Genomic DNA, 22,538 nt, shown 5'->3' on the forward strand with positions numbered 1-22,538 from the left:
AGAGGGAAGTAGGACTCACAACACTACCGGGTGGAGTCGGCGGCACACGAACGCCATCTTTTAAAGCCGACGTGACTATCGGAACACTCCAATTGGCGGGAAAAATGGAGCGCGAACAGCGATTTGCTCTTGGGCGGCCCGGGCCGTGTGGCGCTGGCCCGATCTGGCCCGGGCCGTGTGGCGCTGGCCCGATCTGGTCCGGGCCGTGTGGCGCTGGCCCGATCTGGCCCGGGTCGTGTGGCGCTGGCCCGATCTGGCCCGGGCCGTGTGGCGCTGGCCCGATCTGGTCCGGGCCGTGTGGCGCTGGCCCGACCTGGCCCGGGCCGTGTGGCGCTGGCCCGATCTGGTCCGGGCCGTGTGGCGCTGGCCCGATCTGGTCCGGGCCGTGTGGCGCTGGCCCGATCTGGTCCGGGCCGTGTGGCGCTGGCCCGATCTGGTCCGGGCCGTGTGGCGCTGGCCCGATCTGGTCCGGGCCGTGTGGCGCTGGCCCGATCTGGCCCGGGCCGTGTGGCGCTGGCCCGATCTGGTCCGGGCCGTGTGGCGCTGGCCCGATCTGGTCCGGGCCGTGTGGCGCTGGCCCGATCGGGTCCGGGCCGTGTGGCGCTGGCCCGATCTGGTCCGGGCCGTGTGGCGCTGGCCCGATCTGGTCCGGGCCGTGTGGCGCTGGCCCGATCTGGTCCGGGCCGTGTGGCGCTGGCCCGATCTGGTCCGGGCCGTGTGGCGCTGGCCCGATCTGGTCCGGGCCGTGTGGCGCTGGCCCGATCTGGTCCGGGCCGTGTGGCGCTGGCCCGATCTGGTCCGGGCCGTGTGGCGTTGGCCCGACCTGGCCCGGGCCGCATGGCGCTGGCCCGACCTGACCCGAGCACCCGCCGGTCTTCAATAACCGGGCTTTTGTCCTTTATATCAAGCAATTCACTGTGCATCTGTCTGTCTGTCTCTCTATATCGTCTTGTCTTGATATATATATATATATATATATATATATATATATATATTTATATATATATATATATATATATATATATATATATATATATATATATATGTCGTACCTAGTAGCCAGAACGCACTTCTCAGCCTACTATGCAAGGCCAGATTTGCCTAATAAGCCAAGTTTTCATGAATTAATATATTTTCTCTAATTTTTTTCTTATGAAATGATAAAGCTACCCATTTCATTATGTATGAGGTCAATTTTTTTTATTGGAGTTAAAATAAACGTAGATATATGACCAAACCTAACCAACCCAACCTAACCTAACCTAATCTATCTTTATAGGTTAGGTTAAGTTAAGTAGCCGAAAAAAGTTAGGTTAGGTTAAGTTAGGTAGGTTAGGTTGTCGAAAGAACATCAATTCATGAAAACTCGGCTTATTAGGCAAATTGGGCCCTGCATAGTAGGTTGAGAAGTGCGTTCTGGCTACTAGGTACGACATATATATATATATATATATATATATATATATATATATATATATATATATATATATATATATATATATATATAACTGAAAACTCCACACCCCAGAAAGATTCGAACCCAGACAGCCAGGAGCACTATGCACATGGCGTACCTGATTCCTCAACCACTCGACCAACCGTGACTGTACAAAAGTCATTGGTCAAGGGTCACTCTGCCACACTGTAGAAGTAGCACTTGAGGGGCAGGGGCTCATCACCCCTCCAGCGTGAACACCTGTTACCCAGAACAGGTGCAGCCCCTCAGAGACGCGTCAAGGAACAGCTAACGAGCAGATGTCACCATAGCAACGAGAGGGCTAACAATGGCATAGTCTGCTGCCTTCAGGAGCCTGAGTTTCCTGACTTGGCCTCACTCTCCCCCCCCCCCTAGCCCCAGGGGGGGGGGTTGCCAGTTGCCACCCTTCACCCCCTGGCTACATCCCCCAACCCCAGGCGTGTCCCCCTGCAAAGTTTTGATTAGGCAAGCGATTACCACCGAGAATTATTCCATTAATTAAACTTTAATGATGTTACCACTTCCGATGGGTTGCGTGCAGCGTCCCACAGGTGTTGCGTGCAGCGTCCCCAGGTGTTGCGTACACCGTCCCACAGGTGTTGCGTGCAGCGTCCCACAGGTGTTGCGTGCAGCGTCCCCAGGTGTTGCGTGCACCGTCCCACAGGTGTTGCGTACACCGTCCCAAAGGTGTTGCGTGCAGCGTCCCACGGGTGTTCCGTGCACCGTCTCACAGGTGTTGCGTGCACCGTCCCACAGGTGTTGCGTGCACCGTCCCACAGGTGTTGCGTGCACCGTCCCACAGGTGTTACGTGCACTGTCCCACAGCTGTTGCGTGCACCGTCCCACAGGTGTTGCGTGCACCGTCCCACAGGTGTTGCGCGCATCGTCCCACAGGTGTTGCGTGCACCGTCCCACAGGTGTTGCGCGCACCGTCCCACAGGTGTTGCGTGCACCGTCCCACAGGTGTTGCGTGCACCGTCCCACAGGTGTTGCGTGCACCGTCCCACAGGTGTTGCGCGCATCGTCCCACAGGTGTTGCGTGCACCGTCCCACAGGTGTTGCGTGCACCGTCCCACAGGTGTTGCGTGCACCGTCCCACAGGTGTTGCGTGCACCGTCCCACAGGTGTTGCGTGCACCGTCCCACAGGTGTTGCGTGCACCGCCCCCACAGGTGTTGCGTGCACCGCCCCCACAGGTGTTGCGTGCACCGCCCCCACAGGTGTTGCGTGCAAGGGCCTCAGGTGTTGCGTGCACCGTCCCAACAGGTGTTGCGTGCAACGTCCCACAGGTGTTGCGTGCACCGTCCCCACAGGTGTTGCGTGCACCGTCCCACAGGTGTTGCGTGCACCGTCCCACAGGTGTTGCGTGCACCGTCCCCACAGGTGTTGCGTGCAACGTCCCACAGGTGTTGCGTGCACCGTCCCCACAGGTGTTCCGTGCACCGTCCCACAGGTGTTGCGTGCCTACAAGGATGTAGGCAGAATGAAGAACACGTCAGAACTGGAACCAAGTTATGAAGAACACTTAAGAACTCCAGAAACCCTCTACAGGTAAGTTCCAGGTATGAGGTGAAGGAATGATGGAACCGGAGGTGATGATTGACGTGATCAAGGCTTCTATTGGTCTTTTTTCTCCTCCTGGTGTCTTGAACCCCCTCCTAGGAAGGGGGTTCCAAGTCCCCCCCTGTCCCCTGTGTCTCTGTTTCCCTTCCTTATGGTACTCCGGAGAAATCATTCTCTGTTGGCTCCTCACTTTATTATAGGATTTAATGCTTTGTGTGACCATGTTTGGTAGCAGTGAAGGTCCCTAAAACCTTCTCCACAGTGTTACCATCACACACACACACACACACACACACACACACACACACACACACACACACACACACACACACACACACACACACACACACAGGGGGCCTCGTAGCCTGGTGGATAGCGCGCAGGACTCGTAATTCTGTGGCGCGGGTTCGATTCCCGCACGAGGCAGAAACAAATGGGTAAAGTTTCTTTCACCCTAAGTGCCCCTGTTACCTAGCAGTAAATAGGTACCTGGGAGTTAGTCAGCTGTCACGGGCTGCTTCCTGGGGTGTGTGTGTGTGGTGTGGAAAAAAAAAAAAAAAGTAGTTAGTAAACAGTTGATTGACAGTTGAGAGGCGGGCCGAAAGAGCAAAGCTCAACCCCCGCAAAAACACAACTAGTAAACACACACACATACACACACACACACACTCACACACACACACACACTCACACACACAGATGCCGGAAAAATATAAGAAAATTCACTTTCGCAAACAGAGTCGTAGACGATTGGAACAAGTTAGGTGAGGAGAAGGTGGTGGAGGCCAAGACCGTCAGTAGTTGCAAAGCGTTATACGACAAAGAGTGCTGGGAAGACGGGACACCACGACACCTCTCATCCTGTAACTACACTTAGATAATTACACACACAAGACTGACACAAGAGTCAGACACTCACCTTAATGCAAGCACAAATGTATCCCAGGAGAGCACTAGAGAGGCTGTGATACATAACACTGCACATGTGTGATACACTCACACCTCACAATACAACGCTCTTGTGTATACTGCTGACACAAGTGTCTTTCTCCGCTGCCAGTGGCAAAATGTCAACTGCTCTACTGGGGGATGACGCAACAACCAGTTGAGTAACGCAGTGAACACGCACCGTGACGCAAAATCCAGCTAGTTGACGCAGTATTAGCACTAATCAGAAGTCAGAATCCAGCTAGTTGACGCTGTATTAGCACTAATCAGAACTTAGAATCCAGATAGTTGACGCAGTATAAGCACTAATCAGAAGTCAGAATCCAGCTAGTTGACGCTGTATTAGCACTAATCAGAACTTAGAATCCAGATAGTTGACGCAGTATAAGCACTAATCAGAAGTCAGAATCCAGCTAGTTGACGCTGTATTAGCACTAATCAGAACTTAGAATCCAGATAGTTGACGCAGTATAAGCACTAATCAGAAGTCAGAATCCAGCTAGTTGACGCTGTATTAGCACTAATCATAACGCAAAACCAGCGAATGACGCAGACAGCTGTCATCGCGACGCAAAATCCTGCGTCATACGCATCCTCAGCTGTGGGTGTCCGCACCAAGCACCTGTCAGCCTCTATCCGCGACGCTGTGGTCACCGCCTTAGGTAATTAACATCAATGGTAAATGCCTACAGGTACCACCACAGCCGAATTGGCTCATGAAACCAGGTAATTCAACATAGAACCTGATTAGAACATATTAATGACGGTAACGGCAGAAGGCCTATTGGCTCATACGACGCAGCTCCTATTTACATCCACCCAATCTCATTCATATAAATGTCTAACCTACGCTTGAAACAATCCAGGGATCCTGGTTCAATCCAGACACTGTCTGTGCCCGGGTGGGTGACTGGGCACGCCAGACACTGTCTGTGCCCAGGTAGGTGACTGGGCAGCTCACACAATATAACCCGGCCGCTGGAGACCCGTATAAGGGCAGAATGCGCGAAACCGGTTGGGCTTGAGGAGGGAGGGAGGGTGGGATGGGGGGATAGGGGGATGGAGGGGGGATAAATGACCTTGGGAGGTGGCCGGCGCGACTACATGCGCGCGGCCCGGTCTCTGGATTCGCCACTCCGTAAAAAATCCAACCTTTTAGCCTACCCACAAACATACCAACCCAAGCCACCCACCCAACCTGACGAGTCAGAGCCGCTACCAGCCAACAAGACCAAGGCAACAATCCATAAACAACCTTGAGAAGCAATAGAAAATTAGCACAAATAAACAAAAGTTCCAAATAATACACATTGCAAAAAGAAACCCGGACCCCGTCATCCTTGACAACCGCCCGATCCAATATGCGGAGGTCGGCAGAATACTGGGACTCATGATCAATAGAACAGGGATCAAAATTCGTGTAAGGGACCGACTGAACAAAGCCAAAGCAGCATTAGGAAAACTGAGATTCCGAAGCCTCAGTACAAACATACAGATCCACCTATATAAGGCTCTAGTTCGGCCGCATCTAGAGTATCCCCCAATACCACTACACACCGTAAAGAAAACTAACATGCAGAAACTGCAAGCAGTACAAAATAAGGCAAAATAAGGAATAAGAGAATTCAAAAGGAGCAGCATGGAGAGTGTATGGAACTGGATGCCAGATCCACTTGCATTCCAGAATTACAGATACAATTACCCACCGAAAGGGAACTACAACTACGACAGAAAACTGCCCTACAACAATCAGTACTGGTCAGAACAAACTCATTATGTCCACGAATAATGGACTTGCCGAAAAAGTCTCCCATTCAAACTATCACTAATAGAGTAATCTCATTCATCTTTGCCAACATACAAGGACTGAAAACAAGAACAAACAACAAAGTACAGTTCATAAATGGCCTCCTCACGGAGTCAAATGCAGTATTTGGAGCTTTCACAGAAACCCATGCAGGGGAATTGTTGGACAGTGAGATCTGGATTCCAGGATATAACCTATACAGGTGTGATAGGAAAATTAGGTCACACGGAGGAGTGGGTCTGTATATTAGGGAAGACCTTGTATGCTCGGAGCTCCTAAACGTTACAAATGAGGTGGTAGAGGTACTGGGATTAAAAATAGAGAAAATAAATTTAGTGATTATACTAATATACAAACCGCCAGATGCAACGGCTGAGGAATTCACAGAACAGATAAGCAAAATAGAGAATAGCCTTGATAATTTGGCGAACCCGATACCTGATATTATCTTCCTAGGTGACTTCAACTTGCCTAGTCTCAGGTGGAAAATAGCAAACAATAATATTATACCAGGAAATCTATCAGGACCTAACCAACCACAGATTAGAGAACTACTTAGATTCTGTGACAAATTTTCACTCAATCAGCAGATATCGGAGCCAACGAGAAAGGAAAATATTCTAGATCTGGTCTTTACGAACAATGAAGACATTATCAGAGCATTGCGATATCAGATACCACATACTCAGATCACAAACTCATTGAAGTGCAAACGACCATCAATACTCAGAATAGACCTAAAACGTTGATAAAGCGAGAGGGGCTATTCAGTAAATTCAATTTTAATAATAAAAGGATAGACTGGGAGATAATAAACAGGGAACTTACAAACATTCCATGGGGAACTGTTCTAAATAATACAAGTCCTACAGAAGGAATAGAAAAACTGACTTCATAAGCGTATCAAGTCTGTCTGAAACATGTTCCTTTGAGGAAAGCCAGAAAGAGAGATATAACGTAGAAAGAGAACGCAGACGACACTATAAATGCAGGAAAAAAATAACGGAACTGCTTATGCAGACACGAATTTCCCGTCAAAGAAGGAATAATTTAAATAGGGAGATTGAAGAAATCGAGCGGAAATTGAAACACTCATATGAAACTGAAGAAAGGCAGTTAGAACAGAAAGCAATTCAGGAAATAAAGAAAAATCCAAAATATTTCTTCTCATATGCGAAATCAAAAGCAAAAACCACTGCCAGTATTGGACCTATTCGTACAAGTGAAGGTTTATACACGGAGGATGACAAAGAAATTAGTGAAATCCTAAAAAAGCAGTATGAAGACATGTTTAGCACTCCAATAAACAACATGAAGGTGGAAGATCCAGACAATTTCTTTATGCGGGATATTCAAACCCCTGTAAATATAACTGATATAAACACGAGCGCACTAAATTTTGAAAAAGAAATTGAAAACATGCCCATGCACTCGGCCCCAGGTCCAGACTCATGGAATTCAATATTTAAAAAGAAATGCAAAGTGCCGGTAGCACAGGCACTCAGTATAGTGTGGAGGAAGAGCTTGGACACGGGGGAGATACCAGATGCACTTAAAGTAGCAGACATAGCCCCTCTACACAAGGGAGGGAGCAAAGCATTGGCAAAAAATTATAGACCAGTTGCACTAACATCGCACATCATAAAAGTATTTGAGAGAGTGATTAGGAGTCAGGTCACCAATTTCATGGAGACCAATGACCTTCACAACCCAGGCCAACATGGATTTCGAGCGGGAAGATCGTGCCTCTCACAGCTACTTGAGCACTACGACAAAGTCACTGAGGCATTAGAAGAGAAACGGAATGCTGATGTGATATACACGGACTTCGCAAAGGCTTTCGATAAATGTGACCATGGCGTGATAGCACACAAAATGAAGTCAATGGGAATAACCGGTAAAGTAGGACGCTGGATACTCAGTTTTCTGTCAAACAGGACTCAGCGAGTAACTGTCAACCATATAAAATCTAGTCCAAGTGCAGTGAAAAGCTCTGTACCTCAGGGTACAGTCCTTGCACCGCTGCTTTTCCTTATTCTCATATCAGATATAGACAAAAATACAAGTCACAGCTTCGTATCATCCTTTGCAGATGACACAAAAATCAGTATGAAAATTACCTCGGCTGAGGACATTGAAAAACTTCAAGCTGATACTAATAAAGTTTTCGACTGGGCATCAGAAAATAACATGATGTTTAACAGTGATAAATTCCAGGTACTCAGGTACGGTAAAAATGAGGACCTTAAACATAATACAGAGTACAAAACACAATTAAATGTACCCATAGTAGGAAAACAGCATGTAAAGGATTTGGGAATAATAATGTCTGACGACCTAACGTTTAAGGAGCATAACCAAGCAAATATTGCGACAGCCAGAAAAATGATCGGATGGATTACGAGAACTTTCAAATCCAGGGATCCCATCACAATGGTTGTACTCTTCAAGTCACTTGTGTTGTCCCGTCTTGAGTACTGCTCAGTACTCACTTCCCCCTTCAGAGCAGGAGAGATTGCTGAAATAGAGGGAATACAGAGAACATATACGGCACGCATAGACGCAATAAAGCACCTAAATTATTGGGATCGTCTCAAAGCCCTCCAAATGTACTCACTAGAAAGAAGACGAGAGAGATATCAAATAATATACACCTGGAAGATACTGGAGGGCCAAGTACCAAATCTACACAGTAAAATAACAACGTACTGGAGTGAACGACATGGAAGAAAATGTAGAATAGAACCAGTGAAGAGCAGAGGTGCCATAGGCACAATCAGAGAACACTGTATAAACATCAGAGGTCCGCGGTTGTTCAACGTCCTCCCAGCAAGCATAAGAAATATTGCCGGAACATCCGTGGACATTTTCAAGAGGAAACTAGATTTATTCCTCCAAGGAGTGCCGGACCAACCGGGCTGTGGTGGGTATGTGGGCCTGCGGGCCGCTCCAAGCAACAGCCTGGTGGACCAAACTCTCACAAGTCGAGCCTGGCCTCGGGCCGGGCTTGGGAAGTAGAAGAACTCCCAGAACCCCATCAACCAGGTATCAACCAGGTAAGGCGCTAAGGAGAGCAGCAAAACACCGTCCACCATATGATCAGACAATCCAGGAGCTCCACGGAACTCCTGAACACACAGCCACTAAACATCAGACTGCAGCACCAAGCCATCAGGGTATGGAACACCATCGAAATGTTAGAGGACCCAATGTTAGAAAGATTACTCCAAGATGAGACGTCCCGCTCCCACAGCTGGTGGCCCAAGATGAGACGCCCCACTCCCACAGCTGGTGGCCCAAGATGAGACGCCCCACTCCCACAGCTGGTGGCCCAAGATGAGACGCCCCACTCCCACAGCTGGTGGCCCAAGATGAGACGCCCCACTCCCACAGCTGGTGGCCCAAGATGAGACGCCCCACTCCCACAGCTGGTGGCCCAAGATGAAACGTCCCGCTCCCACAGCTGGTGGCCCAAGATAAGACGCCCCGCTCCCACAGCAGGTGGCCCAAGATAAGACGTCCCACTCCCACAGCTGGTGGCCCAAGATGAGACGCCCCATTCCCACAGCTGGTGGCCCAAGATGAGACGCCCCACTCCCACAGCTGGTGGCCCAAGATGAGACGCCCCACTCCCACAGCTGGTGGCCCAAGATGAGACGCCCCACTCCCACAGCTGGTGGCCCAAGAAGAGACGCCCCACTCCTACAGCTGGTGGCCCAAGATGAGACGCCCCACTCCCACAGCTGGTGGCCCAAGATGAGACGCCCCACTCCCACAGCTGGTGGCCCAAGATGAGACGCCCCACTCCCACAGCTGGTGACCCAAGATGAGACGCCCCACTCCCACAGCTGGTGACCCAAGAGCCTCGATTTACTAGATGAAAATCTAGCCCCACAGTACATAATTCCCAGATGAAATACTGACAAGAAATCCCTCCTCTCAATACTTGAAAAAATGCGTATGTATATATATGAATATACATACGTATACATATATAAATCAATAAATAATAGTAATAAAATAAATACCTTTAAACAGAACAACATGTGTGGAAGCATCGGAGTGTGTATATATAAATGCTACACAGTATTCCCCTATAGACATCCATATATGGTGAAACACATGTGAAGAACCTCTCACACACTCACAGCTCCCTGACAAGAGGGAGCCAGCTTAGCTTAGCTGCCAACACCCACACATGGTGTCAGCAAGGCGGACAGCCCGCCGCCTGCTTTCATACCTCTCACTGTATTTCCCACTTCTATACTTCCCTTCACCTATGCCTCTCCTCCTTCTTTACTCCCCCCCCACCACCCCTAGACCCCCCCCCCCCCACACCCACCACTACACTAATGACGTCATCAAACACAGCGTTAACAGATTTCGTTGTATTAACGAAATAAAATTAAATCACAAAGACTTTATTTATGGATGGCAGTACAATAATAATTGGTAAGGTCTAAATAAAAAACGCCGCAATTAATTACATCATACATGTTACATCTTATGACAAAGTAACGAAAATAATTGGAAAGATAAAATAAAATAAAATGAAAATAAAGGAGCTTGGTAATAAAGAAAATGGACGCTAATATCAAATGATAAAAATAATAAGATGAACAGAGGTTCGCATCATGCCGCAGCATCCAATCTCCTCTTGAGAAATTAGGAGCAAGATTTGCGGTGATTCAAGAGATGAACAACCAATTAGGATGCGAGGGGGGGATGCTGGATAATACCCCCTCCCCCCCCCCCCCCTACGGAGGATATTATCCACGCTCCTGATTACCTGGTGACACGCCAAGTCTTCCTGTCACTCAATATTATATTACTTAAAGGAATTTTTATTTATATTTTATATAACGTACTATGAGATGGATCAATGATCCCGCGGCCCAGTCTCTGGTTGGTCGTCTGGTCAACCAGGCTGTTGGACGCGGCTGCTCGCAGCCTGACGTATGAGTCACAGCCTGGTTGATCAGGTATCCTTTGGACGTGTTTATCCAGTTCTCTCTTGAACACTGTGAGGGGTCGGCCAGTTATGTCCCTTATGTGTAGTGGAAGCGTGTTGAACAGTCTCGGGCCTCTGATGTTGATAGTTCTCTCTTGAACACTGTGAGGGGTCGGCCAGTTATGTCCCTTATGTGTAGTGGAAGCGTGTTGAACAGTCTCGGGCCTCTGATGTTGATAGTTCTCTCTCAGAGTACCTGTTGCACCTCTGCTCTTCAACGGGGGTATTCTGCACATCCTGCCATGTCTTCTGGTCTCATGTGATGTTATTTCTGTGTGCAGGTTTAGGACCAGCCCCTCAATTATTTTCCACGTATAGATTACTATGTATCTCTCCCGCCTGCGCTCAAGGGAGTACAGATTTAGACTCTTTAGTCGGTCCCAGTAATTTAGATGTTTTACTGAGTGGATTCTAGCAGTAAAGGATCTCTGCACGCTCTCCAGGTCAGCAATTTCTCCAGCTTTGAAAGGTGCTGTCATTGTGCAGCAGTACTCCACTCTAGAGAGCACTAGCGTCTTGAAGAGTATCATCATCGGTATAGCATCTCTAGTGTGAAAAGTTCTTGTTATCCAACCTGTCATTTTTCTTGCAGTTGTGACGGCTACTTTATTGTGCAATATGTGATTACTAAAACAACGACATGATTACTCCAAACTCTGCTTATACTGGTGCTTCATTCTATTGTGTGATGTGGCGGGGTTTGGTGTGTGATTTCAGTTTTGATATTTTCATTTTTTTCCATAGTGCAGGAGCTGAAATTTGTCTTCATAAAACATCGTGAACCCTGTGTTACTCTCCCACACCCTGTGTTACTCTCCAACACCCTGTGTTACTCTCCCACACCATGTGTTACTCTCCCACACCCTGTGTTACTCTCCCACACCCTGTGTTACTCTCCCACACCCTGTGTTACTCTCCCACACCCTGTGTTACTCTCCCACACCCTGTGTTACTCTCCCACACCATGTGTTACTCTCCCACACCCTGTGTTACAAACCCACACCCTGTGTTACTCTCCAACACCCCGTGTTACTCTCCCACACCATGTGTTACTCTCCCACACCCTGTGTTACTCTCCCACACCCTGTGTTACTCTCCCACACCCTGTGTTACTCTCCCACACCCTGTGTTACTCTCCCACACCCTGTGTTACTCTCCCACACCATGTGTTACTCTCCCACACCCTGTGTTACTCTCCCACACCATGTGTTACTCTCCCACACCCTGTGTTACTCTCCCACACCCTGTGTTACTCTCCCACACCCCGTGTTACTCTCCCACACCCTGTGTTACTCTCCCACACCCTGTGTTACTCTCCCACACCCTGTGTTACTCTCCCACACCCCGTGTTACTCTCCCACACCCCGTGTTACTCTCCCACACCCTGTGTTACTCTCCCACACCCTGTGTTACTCTCCCACACCCTGTGTTACTCTCCCACACCCTGTGTTACTCTCCCACACCCTGTGTTACTCTCCCACACCCTGTGTTACTCTCCCACACCCTGTGTTACTCTCCCACACCCTGTGTTACTCTCCTACACCCCGTGTTACTCTCCCACACCCCGTGTTACTCTCCCACACCCTGTGTTACTCTCCCACACCATGTGTTACTCTCCCACACCCTGTGTTACTCTCCCACACCCCGTGTTACTCTCCCACACCCCGTGTTACTCTCCCAAACCCTGTGTTACTCTCCCACACCATGTGTTACTCTCCCACACCCTGTGTTACTCTCCCACACCCTGTGTTACTCTCCCACACCCTGTGTTACTCTCCCACACCCTGTGTTACTCTCCCACACCCTGTGTTACTCTCCCACACCCCGTGTTACTCTCCCACACCCTGTGTTACTCTCCCAAACCATGTGTTACTCTCCCACACCCTGTGTTACTCTCCCACACCCTGTGTTACTCTCCCACACCCTGTGTTACTCTCCCACACCCTGTGTTACTCTCCCACACCCCGTGTTACTCTCCCACACCCTGTGTTACTCTCCCACACCATGTGTTACTCTCCCACACCCTGTGTTACTCTCCCACACCCTGTGTTACTCTCCCACACCCTGTGTTACTCTCCCACACCCTGTGTTACTCTCCCACACCCTGTGTTACTCTCCCACACATTGTGTTACTCTCCCACACCCCGTGTTACTCTCCCACACCCTGTGTTACTCTCCCACACTATGTGTTACTCTCCCACACCCTGTGTTACTCTCCCACACCATGTGTTACTCTCCCACACCCTGTGTTACTCTCCCACACCATGTGTTACTCTCCCACACACTGTGTTACTCTCCCACACCCCGTGTTACTCTCCCAAACACTGTGTTACTGTCCCACACACTGTGTTACTCTCCCACACCCTGTGTTACTCTCCCACACACTGTGTTACTCTCCCACACCATGTGTTACTCTCCCACACCCCGTGTTACTCTCCCACACACTGTGTTACTCTCCCACACCCTGTGTTACTCTCCCACACCCTGTGTTACTCTCCCACACCCTGTGTTACTCTCCCACACCCTGTGTTACTCTCCCACACACTGTGTTACTCTCCCACACCATGTGTTACTCTCCCACACCCCGTGTTACTCTCCCACACCCTGTGTTACTCTCCCACACCCTGTGTTACTCTCCCACACCCCGTGTTACTCTCCCACACCCTGTGTTACTCTCCCACACCCTGTGTTACTCTCCCACACCCTGTGTTACTCTCCCACACCCCGTGTTACTCTCCCACACCCCGTGTTACTCTCCCACACCCTGTGTTACTCTCCCACACCCTGTGTTACTCTCCCACACCCTGTGTTACTCTCCCACACCCTGTGTTACTCTCCCACACCCTGTGTTACTCTCCCACACCCTGTGTTACTCTCCCACACCCTGTGTTACTCTCCCACACCCTGTGTTACTCTCCTACACCCCGTGTTACTCTCCCACACCCCGTGTTACTCTCCCACACCCTGTGTTACTCTCCCACACCATGTGTTACTCTCCCACACCCTGTGTTACTCTCCCACACCCCGTGTTACTCTCCCACACCCCGTGTTACTCTCCCAAACCCTGTGTTACTCTCCCACACCATGTGTTACTCTCCCACACCCTGTGTTACTCTCCCACACCCTGTGTTACTCTCCCACACCCTGTGTTACTCTCCCACACCCTGTGTTACTCTCCCACACCCTGTGTTACTCTCCCACACCCCGTGTTACTCTCCCACACCCTGTGTTACTCTCCCAAACCATGTGTTACTCTCCCACACCCTGTGTTACTCTCCCACACCCTGTGTTACTCTCCCACACCCTGTGTTACTCTCCCACACCCTGTGTTACTCTCCCACACCCCGTGTTACTCTCCCACACCCTGTGTTACTCTCCCACACCATGTGTTACTCTCCCACACCCTGTGTTACTCTCCCACACCCTGTGTTACTCTCCCACACCCTGTGTTACTCTCCCACACCCTGTGTTACTCTCCCACACCCTGTGTTACTCTCCCACACATTGTGTTACTCTCCCACACCCCGTGTTACTCTCCCACACCCTGTGTTACTCTCCCACACTATGTGTTACTCTCCCACACCCTGTGTTACTCTCCCACACCATGTGTTACTCTCCCACACCCTGTGTTACTCTCCCACACCATGTGTTACTCTCCCACACACTGTGTTACTCTCCCACACCCCGTGTTACTCTCCCAAACACTGTGTTACTGTCCCACACACTGTGTTACTCTCCCACACCCTGTGTTACTCTCCCACACACTGTGTTACTCTCCCACACCATGTGTTACTCTCCCACACCCCGTGTTACTCTCCCACACACTGTGTTACTCTCCCACACCCTGTGTTACTCTCCCACACCCTGTGTTACTCTCCCACACCCTGTGTTACTCTCCCACACCCTGTGTTACTCTCCCACACACTGTGTTACTCTCCCACACAATGTGTTACTCTCCCACACCCCGTGTTACTCTCCCACACACTGTGTTACTCTCCCACACCCTGTGTTACTCTCCCACACCCCTTGTTACTCTCCCACACACTGTGTTACTCTCCCACACACTGTTCCTCCGACCATAATACCTGGATCGCTGAAGGAAGACGTGAGACCATTAGTGTAGAGCGTGACTCCCACAACACCCCCCCTCCCACCACCCACAACACCCCCCCTCCCACCACCCACAACACCCCCCTCCCACCACCCACGACACCCCCCCTCCCACCACCCACAACACCCCCCCTCCCACCACCCACAACACACCCCTCCCACCACCCACAACACCCCCCTCCCACCACCCACAACACCCCCCCTCCCACCACCCACAACACCCCCCCTCCCACCACCCACAACACACCCATCCCACCACCCACAACACCCCCCTCCCACCACCCACAACACCCCCCTCCCACCACCCACAACACACCCCTCCCACCACCCACAACACCCCCCTCCCACCACCTACAACACCCCCCCCCTCCCACCACCCACAACACCCCCCTCCCACCACCCACAACACCCTCCTCCCACCACCCACAACACCCCCTCCCACCACCCACAACACCACCTCCCACCACCCACAACACTTCCCTCCCACCACCCACAACACCCCCCCCCCTCCCACCATCCACAACACCCCCCCCTCCCACCACCCACAACACCCCCCTCCCACCACTACAACACCACCCTCCCACCACCCACAACACCCCCCTCCCACTACTCACAACACCCCCCTCCCACTACCCACAACACCCCCTCCCACCACCCACAATACCCCCCCCCTCCCACCACCCACGACACCCCCCCTCCCACCACCCACCCTCCCACCACCCACCCTCCCACCACCCACAACACCCCCCTCCCACCACCCACAACACCCCCGTTGCACAAGGGGGGAGCAAAGCCTTGGCCAGAAAATTATAGGCCAGTTGCACTAACATCACACATAATAAAATTGTTTGAAAGAGTGATTAGGAATCAAATTTCTAGTTTTATGGAAAACAATGAATTGCACAACCCAGGACAACATGGATTTAGAGCGGGAAGATCCTGTCTATCACAGTTACTCAACCACTATGACAAAATCACAGAAGCCCTAGAAGAAAAGCAAAATGCAGATGTTGTATACACAGACTTTGCAAAGGCGTTCGACAAATGTGACCATGGGGTGATAGCTCACAAAATGAGGTCAATGGGAATAACTGGAAAAGTAGGACCCTGGATACTCAATTTCCTGTCGAACAGAACACAAAGAGTAACAGTCAATCAGATAAAACCGAGTCCAAGCAATGTTAAAAGTTCTGTACCTCAAGGTACAGTCCTTGCACCACTGCTGTTCCTTATTCTCATAGCTGATATAGACAAAAATACACGTCACAGCTTCGTGTCGTCCTTTGTAGATGACACAAAAATCAGAATGAAAATTACCTCTGCTGAAGACATGCAGAGGTAATTTGCTTGTAGTTTTCTGCTGAAAACTACAAGCAAATGTCAACAAAGTTTTCGATTGGGCAACAGAAAATAACATGATGTTTAACAGTGATAAATTTCAGGTACTCAGGTACGGTAAAAATGAGGATCTGAAACATAATACAGGGTACAAAACACAATCGAATCTTCCCATAGTAGAAAAACAGCATGTCAAGGATTTGGGAATAATGATGTCCTACGATCTAACGTTTAGGGAGCATAACCAAGCAAATATTGCGTCGGCCAGAAAAATGATCGGATGGATTACGAGAACTTTCAAATCCAGGGCTCCCATCACAATGGTTGCACTCTTCAAGTCACTTGTGTTGTCCCGTCTTGAGTACTGCTCAGTACTCACTTCCCCCTTCAGAGCAACTACCTACCTTGGCTACCTTGAGGTGCTTCCGGGGCTTAGTGTCCCCGCGGCCCGGTCGTCGACCAGGCCTCCTGGTTGCTGGACTGATCAACCAGGCTGTTAGACGCGGCTGCTCGCAGCCTGACGTATGAGTCACAGCCTGGTTGATCAGGTATTCTTTGGAGGTGCTTATCCAGTTCTCTCTTGAACACTGTGAGGGGTTTGCCAGTTATGCCCCTTATGTGTAGTGGAAGCGTGTTGAACAGTCTCGGGCCTCTGATGTTGATAGAGTTCTCTCTCAGAGTACCTGTTGCACCTCTGCTTTTCAACGGGGGTATTCTGCACATCCTGCCATGTCTTCAGGTCTCATGTGGTGTTATTTCTGTGTGCAGGTTTGGGACCAGCCCCTCAATTATTTTCCACGTGTAAATTATTATGTATCTCTCCCGCCTGCGCTCAAGGGAGTACAGATTTAGGCTCTTTAGTCGGTCCCAGTAATTTAGATGTTTTACTGAGTGGATTCTAGCAGTAAAGGATCTCTGCACACTCTCTAGGTCAGCAATTTCTCCAGCTTTGAAAGGGGCTGTCATTGTGCAGCAGTACTCCACTCTAGAGAGCACGAGCGTTTTGAAGAGTATCATCATCGGTATAGCATCTCTAGTGTGAAAAGTTCTTGTTATCCAACCTGTCATTTTTCTTGCAGTTGTGACGGCTACTTTATTGTGTTCTTTAAAGGTAAGGTCTTCCGACATGAGTACACCCAGGTCCTTTACATTGCCTTTTCGTTCTATGTTATGATTTGCCTGCGTTTTGTACGTGGTTTCTGTTTTTATATTTTCAATTTTTCCGTAGCGCATGAGCTGGAACTTATCCTCGTTGAATACCATATTATTTTCTGTAGCCCATAGAAAGACCTGATCTACATCTGATTGGAGGTTTGCCGTGTCCTCTATGTTGCCAACTCTCATGAAAATCCTAGTGTCATCTGCAAAGGATGATACAGTGCTATAGGTTGTGTTCTGGTCTATGTCCGATATGAGGATGAGAAAAAGTACTGGAGCAAGCACAGTACTCTGAGGGACTGAGCTCTTCACGGTTGATGGGCTGGATTTTATTTTGTTGACTATTACACATTGGGTTCTGTCAGTCAGGAAATTGTAGATCCATCTGCCTATTTTCCCGGTAATTCCTTTTGAACGCATAGGAGAGATTGCTGAAATAGAGGGAATACAAAGAACATATACGGCACGCATAGACGAGATAAAACACCTAAATTATTGGGATCGTCTCAAAGCTCTCCAAATGTACTCTCTAGAAAGGAGACGAGAGAGATACCAAATAATATACACCTGGAAAATACTGGAGGGCCAGGTCCCAAATCTACACAGTAAAATAACAACGTACTGGAGTGAACGATATGGAAGAAAATGCAAGATTGAACCTGTGAAGAGCAGAGGTGCCATAGGCACAATCAGAGAGCACTGTATAAACATCAGGGGTCCGCGGTTGTTCAACGTCCTCCCAGCGAGCATAAGAAATATTGCCGGAACAACCGTGGACATCTTCAAGAGAAAACTGGACGGTTTTCTAAGAGAAGTTCCGGATCAGCCGGGCTGTGGTGGGTACGTGGCCCTGCGGGCCGCTCCAAGCAACAGCCTGGTGGACCAAACTCTCACAAGTCGAGCCTGGCCTCGGGCCGGGCTTGGGGAGTAGAAGAACTCCCAGAACCCCATCAACCAGGTATCAACCAGGTAAGTCCCGGACCAACCGGGCTGTGGTGGGTATGAGGACCTGCGGGCCGCTCCAAGCAACAATCTGGTGGACCAAACTCTCACATGTCAAGCCTAAGCCCCTGGCCGGGCTTGATGAGTAAAACCCCCAGAACCCCATCCAGGTACAATCCAGGTACAGGTTGAAGATGGCAGTGAGATCTAGAGTTCCTTTATTCCCGAAGCCTGGCATAGATCCAGGTTTGTCTGGTAATAACTAGATCTTCAAGACTGTTGCTTGGAGCGGCCCGCAAGCCCACACATTCACAACAGCCCGGTTGATCCGGCCCTTCTTGCAGTAACTTGTCTAATTGTTTCTTAAACACCTCCAGAGTGGAGTTGTTGCAGTAACTCTGTGATCTTCTCTCATCGCCTCAAGGAGCGTTGTTCTGTCTTATTTTCTCCTTAATTATGTCTTAAGCATGTTTTACGAGGCTGTTGTGGCTGTCCTCCCGAGACGCTGGCTATAAGTCCAGCTCTTCAGTTATTCTTCAGAGATAAGTTTCTTGAGATCAAGATTCAACCCCGATTGAGATATTTATTATTAAAATATAATTGTGCTAAATTCTATTTCAGAAAAAATCAGGAAACTGGCTTGGCACATCCGGCCAGAAATTGGCTTGTCCACAACAGCCTGTCAAATGGCTTGTCTACTAGTCTGTCAACTGTCCTGTCCACTAGTCTGTCAACTGGCTTGTCCACTAGTCAGTCAACTGTCCTGTCCACTAGCTTGTCAACTGTCGTGTCCACTAGTCTGTCAAGTGGCTTGTCCACTAGTCAATCAACTGGCTTGTCCACTAGTCAGTCAACTGTCCTGTCCACTAGCCTGTCAACTGTCCTGTCCACTAGTCTGTCAAGTGGCTTGTCCACTAGTCAGTCAACTGTCCTGTCCACTAGCCTGTTAACTGTCCTGTCCACTAGTCTGTCAAGTGGCTTGTCCACTAGTCAATCAACTGTCCTGTCCACCCCCACGTGGCCAGGACGGACAGTAGGGAGCAAGGGGAGCACTGTGGGGAAGGTATTAGCGAGGTCTCAGTATTCCAGCAGCAGCCCCTGAACCACCTCGTAAAGTCTAAGGCTCCCCGCTCTCATTATCTTCGCCCAACTAAATCCCGGTCGCCCTAAAGTTCCACAACTCTCCTTCACATTGTCGACTATCCGGGCATTTGGCGCCTCGCACGATGTCTCTCTGGTAGAGTTATTTCTGCCTGTGACTTCTTAGTAAACAGTTGATTGACAGTTGAGAGGCGGGCCGAAAAAGCAAAGCTCAACCCCCGCAAACACAACTAGGTGAATACTTAGTCTTTCTGTGTTGCCCAACCTTTGTGGGATTGTCTGTCTGTCTCTCTGTCTCTGTCTCTCTCTGTCTGTCTATCTGTCTCTCTCTGTCTGTCTATCTGTCTCTCTCTGTCTGTCTATCTGTCTGTCTGTGTTACAAAAGTAAACGAGATTGGGATTAAATATGTTTCGATATGTAAAATAAATTTAGCTTATGTATATTTGATGTGTATGTTTCTTTCGTGGAGCAGTCGTAATGTGTATGAATACCTGGAGGTCCAGGTGTTGATGTCTCACTACCTGGAGGTCCAGGTGTTGATGTCTCAGTACCTGGAGGTCCAGGTGTTGATGTCTCCCTACCTGGAGGTCCAGGTGTTGATGTCTCACTACCTGGAGGTCCAGGTGTTGATGTCTCACTACCTGGAGGTCCAGGTGTTGATGTCTCACTACCTGGAGGTCCAGGTGTTGATGTCTCACTACCTGGAGGTCCAGGTGTTGATGTCTCCCTACCTGGAGGTCCAGGTGTTGATGTCTCACTACCTGGAGGTCCAGGTGTTGATGTCTCACTACCTGGAGGTCCAGGTGTTGATGTCTCACTACCTGGAGGTCCAGGTGTTGAGGTCTCACTACCTGGAGGTCCAGGTGTTGATGTCTCACTACCTGGAGGTCCAGGTGTTGATGTCTCACTACCTGGAGGTCCAGGTGTTGATGTCTCAGTACCTGGAGGTCCTGATGTTGATGTCTCACTACCTGGAGGTCCAGGTGTTGATGTCTCAGTACCTGGAGGTCCAGGTGTTGATGTCTCACTACCTGGAGGTCCTGATGTTGATGTCTCAGTACCTGGAGGTCCAGATGTTGATGTCTCACTACCTGGAGGTCCAGGTGTTGATGTCTCACTACCTGGAGGTCCAGGTGTTGATGTCTCAGTACCTGGAGGTCCAAATGTTGATGTCTCACTACCTGGAGGTCCAGGTGTTGATGTCTCCCTACCTGGAGGTCCAGGTGTTGATGTCTCACTACCTGGAGGTCCAGGTGTTGATGTCTCACTACCTGGAGGTCCAGGTGTTGATGTCTCACTACCTGGAGGTCCAGGTGTTGATGTCTCACTACCTGGAGGTCCAGGTGTTGATGTCTCACTACCTGGAGGTCCAGGTGTTGATGTCTCACTACCTGGAGGTCCAGGTGTTGATGTCTCACTACCTGGAGGTCCAGGTGTTGATGTCTCACTACCTGGAGGTCCAGGTGTTGATGTCTCACTACCTGGAGGTCCAGGTGTTGATGTCTCAGTACCTGGAGGTCCTGATGTTGATGTCTCACTACCTGGAGGTCCAGGTGTTGATGTCTCAGTACCTGGAGGTCCAGGTGTTGATGTCTCACTACCTGGAGGTCCTGATGTTGATGTCTCAGTACCTGGAGGTCCAGATGTTGATGTCTCACTACCTGGAGGTCCAGGTGTTGATGTCTCACTACCTGGAGGTCCAGGTGTTGATGTCTCAGTACCTGGAGGTCCAGATGTTGATGTCTCACTACCTGGAGGTCCAGGTGTTGATGTCTCCCTACCTGGAGGTCCAGGTGTTGATGTCTCACTACCTGGAGGTCCAGGTGTTGATGTCTCACTACCTGGAGGTCCAGGTGTTGATGTCTCACTACCTGGAGGTCCAGGTGTTGATGTCTCACTACCTGGAGGTCCAGGTGTTGATGTCTCACTACCTGGAGGTCCAGGTGTTGATGTCTCAGTACCTGGAGGTCCAGGTGTTGATGTCTCACTACCTGGAGGTCCAGGTGTTGATGTCTCACTACCTGGAGGTCCAGGTGTTGATGTCTCAGTACCTGGAGGTCCAGATGTTGATGTCTCACTACCTGGAGGTCCAGGTGTTGATGTCTCAGTACCTGGAGGTCCTGATGTTGATGTCTCACTACCTGGAGGTCCTGATGTTGATGTCTCACTACCTGGAGGTCCAGGTGTTGATGTCTCACTACCTGGAGGTCCAGGTGTTGATGTCTCAGTACCTGGAGGTCCAGGTGTTGATGTCTCACTACCTGGAGGTCCAGGTGTTGATGTCTCACTACCTGGAGGTCCAGGTGTTGATGTCTCAGTACCTGGAGGTCCAGATGTTGATGTCTCACTACCTGGAGGTCCAGGTGTTGATGTCTCAGTACCTGGAGGTCCTGATGTTGATGTCTCACTACCTGGAGGTCCTGATGTTGATGTCTCACTACCTGGAGGTCCAGGTGTTGATGTCTCAGTACCTGGAGGTCCTGATGTTGATGTCTCACTACCTGGAGGTCCTGATGTTGATGTCTCACTACCTGGAGGTCCAGGTGTTGATGTCTCAGTACCTGGAGGTCCAGATGTTGATGTCTCACTACCTGGAGGTCCAGGTGTTGATGTCTCAGTACCTGGAGGTCCAGATGTTGATGTCTCACTACCTGGAGGTCCAGGTGTTGATGTCTCAGTACCTGGAGGTCCAGATGTTGATGTCTCACTACCTGGAGGTCCAGGTGTTGATGTCTCAGTACCTGGAGGTCCAGATGTTGATGTCTTCATTACCTGGAGATCCAGATGTTGATGTCTCACTACCTGGAGGTCCTGATGTTGATGTTTTCACTACCTGGAGGTCCAGATGTTGATGTCTTCATTACCTGGAGATCCAGATGTTGATGTCTCACTACCTGGAGGTCCTGATGTTGATGTTTTCACTACCTGGAGGTCCAGATGTTGATGTCTCACTACCGGAGGTCCTGATGTTGATGTCTCACTACCTGGAGGTCCAGATGTTGATGTCTCACTACCTGGAGGTGCAGATGTTGATGTCTCACTACTTGGAGGTCCAGATGTTGATGTCTCACTACCTGGAGGTC

General features: G+C 49.8%; 1 protein-coding gene across 1 annotated transcript; it reads left to right on the plus strand.

The window, feature by feature from the left end:
* Window positions 1-21,434: 21,434 nt before the first annotated feature.
* On the plus strand, window positions 21,435-22,307 carry LOC138353733 (protein SON-like). Its single transcript, XM_069307123.1, has one exon. The coding sequence runs from the start codon at window positions 21,435-21,437 to the stop codon at window positions 22,305-22,307; it is 873 nt and encodes a 290-aa protein (XP_069163224.1).
* The last annotated feature ends 231 nt before the right edge of the window (window positions 22,308-22,538 follow it).

Source organism: Procambarus clarkii, chromosome 59 (assembly GCF_040958095.1).
Source record: "Procambarus clarkii isolate CNS0578487 chromosome 59, FALCON_Pclarkii_2.0, whole genome shotgun sequence".
NCBI classification, from domain to species: Eukaryota; Metazoa; Arthropoda; class Malacostraca; order Decapoda; family Cambaridae; genus Procambarus; species Procambarus clarkii.